Raw genomic sequence first — 4,980 nt, forward strand, 5'->3', positions numbered from 1 at the left:
ATCTGGCAACTTTTTAAAAGTAAACTTTCCATTTATAAACTCTTTAAGTATCCGTTTTCGGTGTCTCGCGCTGCAGTGGCTGGCAAAACAAAAGTGTGTGGACACGTGCAGCCGCTTGTTGTTTTGTTTCTGGTTTATTTATAGAGCAACATAACATCCGCTGTGACGTATGCCGAGTTAATCTCGCGAGAAAAAAATTAATCCCGTTAAAATTCATTTAAATTAATGCCAATAAAAACGTGCTAAACTGACAGCTCTAATTAAAACCTATTTTTTAATCGATCTGTAGCGACACCACTCGAGTGAAGCGCGCCTCAGCAGTCAATCATCCACTGCTCTCTGCTGTGGGTGCATATGCGTGAACATCTGCACACGCGCGCCTCTTTTGGTTTCAACCAATCAGCGCCGACGCAACTGACGTCACAGATCAAAGAAGCTTTTAACAAGACCACAGCTCAGTTAGCGGGGCAGACGCGACGCTCGAGGTCGGATGGACACGTTCTTTCTGGTAATCTGTGTGTTTTCCTTTTTTCTGCCCAAATAAATATTTTTCTACGACAATAGCAGTCTTGTCCACGGCGTCTTTTTTCGTTCCACCGGGATTTAGCTAATGGGTTTATGAAGTGTTGGGGGAAGAGTGGCCTCCTCTCCCCCGTGTGTTCTTTGAATTTAGGACGAGGAGAATGTTGGTAATCCAAATAAAGGCTGGAGTCGATGAACAGTTCCTTCGAAGCTTTTAATAACAGAATATTCCGGGCACCCACGACTTACAGACAATGGCTACGCGTCACGAGTGCAAAGCAGGAAGAGATTCGCATCATTTTTATACCATCAGAAGGGTGGTACCGAGACACAAAGTGTGATATCACAACTTTCGTTTCTCCTAAACCGATTCTCAGCTTGTATCAACTAGCGCATTCCAATGTTTGTGCGTCTTCAGCAGGGAGTATTCCAATTCTAGGTGATGATTGGTACAGGGACGCAAAGCTACACTGCGGGCATGGGAAAGTTATACAGCATGAGTAAATATGAGCAGAATACAGACTTCAGAAGAGGCGAAAATTTCTTTAGATCTGTGGTTGACAAAAGCAGCAGGTGACGTGTGTGCATTACAAAACATATTACCAACGAGAATATGAATTTGAAGACTCTGAAAACACTTTGGAATCTGACCTTTAAACGGATGTAGCCCACCCCTGCCACCGTTTAAAGAGCCCATGCTCAACTAAAGTTCAGATATTCGAGTAGCTTTTTCCTTACATTTTTATTGTCACATCTTACAGCATAAGCCATGGTCCACAGAAAGCTTTCATGGTATCAGAGGGATCTTTTTGTTCAAACCTAACAGTCAGGAGAATTTTCCAAAATAATTTCCATGAGTATAAATATCACATGGAACACAGAGATAAGGGTTAAGTGGACAAAATACAGCACAGCATTGACGTTGCCGAGCTCTGCACGTCCTTCCAAAATTGCTCAAACTGCTTCAGGTAGGCTTCCAAGAGGTACTGACTGCAATATTAAAGTAGCTGCATGAACATCTGGCAAGTATTTTTTGTTTCGTGCATGGGACAACAATCTCACATTTTCTTCATATGTATGGGGTAGGGTGTCAAGAAGCATTTACTTCGAAAGAAAGAAAAAAAAAACACCACTAGAAAAGTCGGTAAGACACATTAATGTCCGATAAAACCAAGGTTGAACTTTTTGGCCATACTTCCAAAAGGTATGTTTGGCAAAACACAACACTGCATTGAGGCTGTGTTTCTTCAGTTGGAACCAGGACCTTTGTCTTCGTGGAGGAAATTAATACTACCTGTATTTCCAAATACCAGTGGAGGAAATTATGAGCGGTTCCAAATACCAGTCAATTGTCAGACCTCTTCTAGAAATGATGACTCCCATTTGGCATGAGTTTGAATGTGTTATAAGAGTATATATTCATGTGGTTGAATTATGAACACAGCCTCCTCCCTAGTTAGAAGAGGGTGTCCACACTTAATCATAGCAGACTTTTAAAGCTGCAGCGGGAACTACGGCGTGACTTCCATCCTTCCCAATCCTTTTTGTGCTTCCCATCGCAATAAAACTTTTAGTGTGATCCTGACAAGTCCGTCAAAAATCTAGATTTGGAGGAAAATTGACAGTTTGCAATCATGTATCAATTACTGACGCCTAGATGTACTGACAGTAGGTATAATAAATGCATACCTTGCACTGGGTCTCTCCCAAAGACCAGCCATCATGGAAGATGGCATATAACACCAGAGGATAGGGGTAGAATGCTACCATCAAGTCGGCGAAGGCGAGGCTCACCACAAAGGCATTTCCTGTTGAAGGGAAGCAAAAGAAAGCATCATAATGGTGAGTCTTTAAGCGTGGACATCTGTGTGGTTCAACAGCCACGTGCTTGTAATGCTGTCAACCAGCGGTTCCTAACCTTATTTGCCCCACGGACCGGTTTAATGTCAGACAATATTTTCAGGGACCAGCCTTTACAACGAAATAATATATGACCTGCATGAAAACTGTGGTATTTTCGAAACATAATAATAAACACGAACCATGACGAGGAACGTCCTATCTCGCCGCAACACTCTCTGGTTGCTATGGTAACGTTTAAACCTGCCTTCAAAATAAGAAACAAAATGCATGAAAAATACGACTCACCATCGCCGCATATTATGCAGAGTGGGCTTGGTGCGTGGGAATCTCCCATTGAGATCCGTATTTTAAGTAGTTTATCAAAATATGTGAACGGAGCAGACAAAACACATAATTGTGGCATTATTTATATGAGGCAAAGCAAAACATTTGAAAAACAATGAACAAAACAACAAACCAAACTGACACCCAAACAGTGTCCTGTATGTATGTGACAGCTGCATCATCCATTGTATGACATGTAAATAGTTAACAACACCTAATATTTAGAGCAGACTACCCGACATCATAGTTTAGGGCAGGGGTCGGGAACCTATGGCTCGCGAACCAGGTGTGGCTCTTTTGATGATTGCATCTGGCTCACAGATAAAATATTCTCGTTAGTTTAATCCATCCTGTTTCGCTCTGTTCTGTTCTGTCTAAACAAACAGAGTGGACGGTTAAAGCTTCTGCTTACTTGACTTTAATAGGCACAACACTGGAAGCACATGTATGGAACTCAGTCTCGTAACATCGGGGAGAACACACGTCACTTCCTGTTCCCTCACCCAAAGCTGTCCCTCTAGCAACAACTCAATCTAACAATACTATTGTTACATCTTTTCTTTTTTCAATTTGAAGCATTGACTTATAATGTAATCATTTAACTTTCTTAGCTTCACAAAACTTCAACTATATACATATTAAAAAATAAGGACATGCATAACTGTCAACATAAAGTGTCACTTTCAGTGCATTACTTGTGAATGAACCCAAATTAAAGCGTCTTAGTACAATCCTTGTAAAAACTAAAATAGTGCATTTACTTGCTATTGTCTTCATGCACAACCTCATCAGTATTCTCAAACTCTTATATACAAATTATACATGAACATTTTTTCCCCTTTTTTTTTCACAATTATTCAATGCCATTGTCCTCATTGCGTGTAGTCCTCCAAGTATTTCGGTTTGTTAACTTGACGACCAGACCTGGTGACGAGTCTGGTCCGGTCCCCAACGCCATACTGCTGAGTACTGTCCCCACATGGTGCAGTACTCTGAGTCCCGTCCCTTGTCGAGATGATGGATGCTGTGTCACTTTCCTGTCTGAGGTGCCGTCGGTTTCTCCTCAGAACGCCTCCTGAGTCCAGCTTCACCTCATATGATCTGTTGTCCACAGGTCTGACGACTCGTGCAGGTCGCCATACTCCATGAGGATCAAAGGGCTGCACTCTCACCTTGTCTCCACTTCTCAGAACATTAAAATTTCTCGCTGTGCGGTTGTAATATTTCGCTTGCCGGTATCGGTTTTGTCTAATTTCTTGCTCATTATCTTGAAGTTCTGGTTTCAGAAGCGTATCCTTTGTAGGGAGGATGGTTCTCGTCCTCCTGTTCAGAACTCGTTGTGCTGGGCTAGTCGCAAGACCTTGGCTCGGTGTGTTGCGATGGTCCAACATTGCTAGGTAAGGGTCCCGTTCATCCATTGCAGCTTTTCTCATAAGAGCTTTGGCTGTCTTCACTGCAGATTCCGCCTTCCCGTTACTCTGCGCGTAACCTTGCAATGACGTTCTGTGTCTGAATTCCCGTAGCCGGCTGAAACGTTTAAACTCTTGGGAGGTATACTGTGGCCCATTATCTGATACCACAATATCCGGGATCCCTTGTCTTGCAAATGTGCTTTAAGTTTTCAGATAACTGTCACGCTTGATGTATCCGGAAGATAATCCACTTCCCAGAAATTGGAATAATAATCCACAGTAATCAAATAGTCCTTTCCATGGAATGAGAACAAGTCAGTTCCGACCTTTGCCCAGGGTCTTTATTCCATGTCATGTGGCTGTAGCATCTCTTTCTGCTGTTTGGAGTCTACAGACCTGCACACATCACATTTTAATATAAAAGTCTTTATCTGTTGATTCATCCCTGGCCAGTATACACAGTCTCTTGCAGGCCTGAGACATCCTTCAATCCCGAGATGAGGTGAGTGGATGCGACAGGTGATATCACTTCTGAGTGCATCAGGAATCACTGCTCTCTCTCCTTTGAAAACAATTCCATCCTGATAGCTTAACTCATCCTGAAATGATTGGAAGTGTTGTATATCTGCCGGGATATCTTTTTTGCTCTTCGGCCACCCTTTCTGGATCACTTGAATCAACTGTTGTAATCTTCTGTCCTCTTTAGTTGCCAATCGAATGGAGTGGAGTCTCTCTGTCGAAATGGGTCGATGATCAATCATATTGACAGTTTCCATCTCTGACTCAGCCTCCCCTTTCTGACAGCCATATAAATATGCTCTGCTCAAAGTGTCAGCTAGCAACATGTCTCGGCCTGGTA

At 42.6% G+C, this 4,980-nt stretch overlaps 1 protein-coding gene across 1 annotated transcript in view; it reads right to left on the bottom strand.

Annotated features, from left to right (window-relative positions):
* LOC109518657 (melatonin receptor type 1B-like) overlaps window positions 1-2,325 on the bottom strand; it is an 8,372-nt gene extending 6,047 nt beyond the window's left edge. Inside the window, exon 1 of the mRNA XM_019874659.1 lies at window positions 2,212-2,325. Coding sequence (XP_019730218.1) covers window positions 2,212-2,292 — 81 coding nt within the window. The 5' untranslated portion in view covers window positions 2,293-2,325. The remainder of the gene's footprint in view (window positions 1-2,211) is intronic.
* Between the last annotated feature and the right edge of the window lie 2,655 nt (window positions 2,326-4,980).

Source organism: Hippocampus comes, unplaced genomic scaffold (assembly GCF_001891065.2).
Source record: "Hippocampus comes isolate QL1 unplaced genomic scaffold, H_comes_QL1_v1.1 scaffold200, whole genome shotgun sequence".
In the NCBI taxonomy this organism is placed as follows: Eukaryota; Metazoa; Chordata; class Actinopteri; order Syngnathiformes; family Syngnathidae; genus Hippocampus; species Hippocampus comes.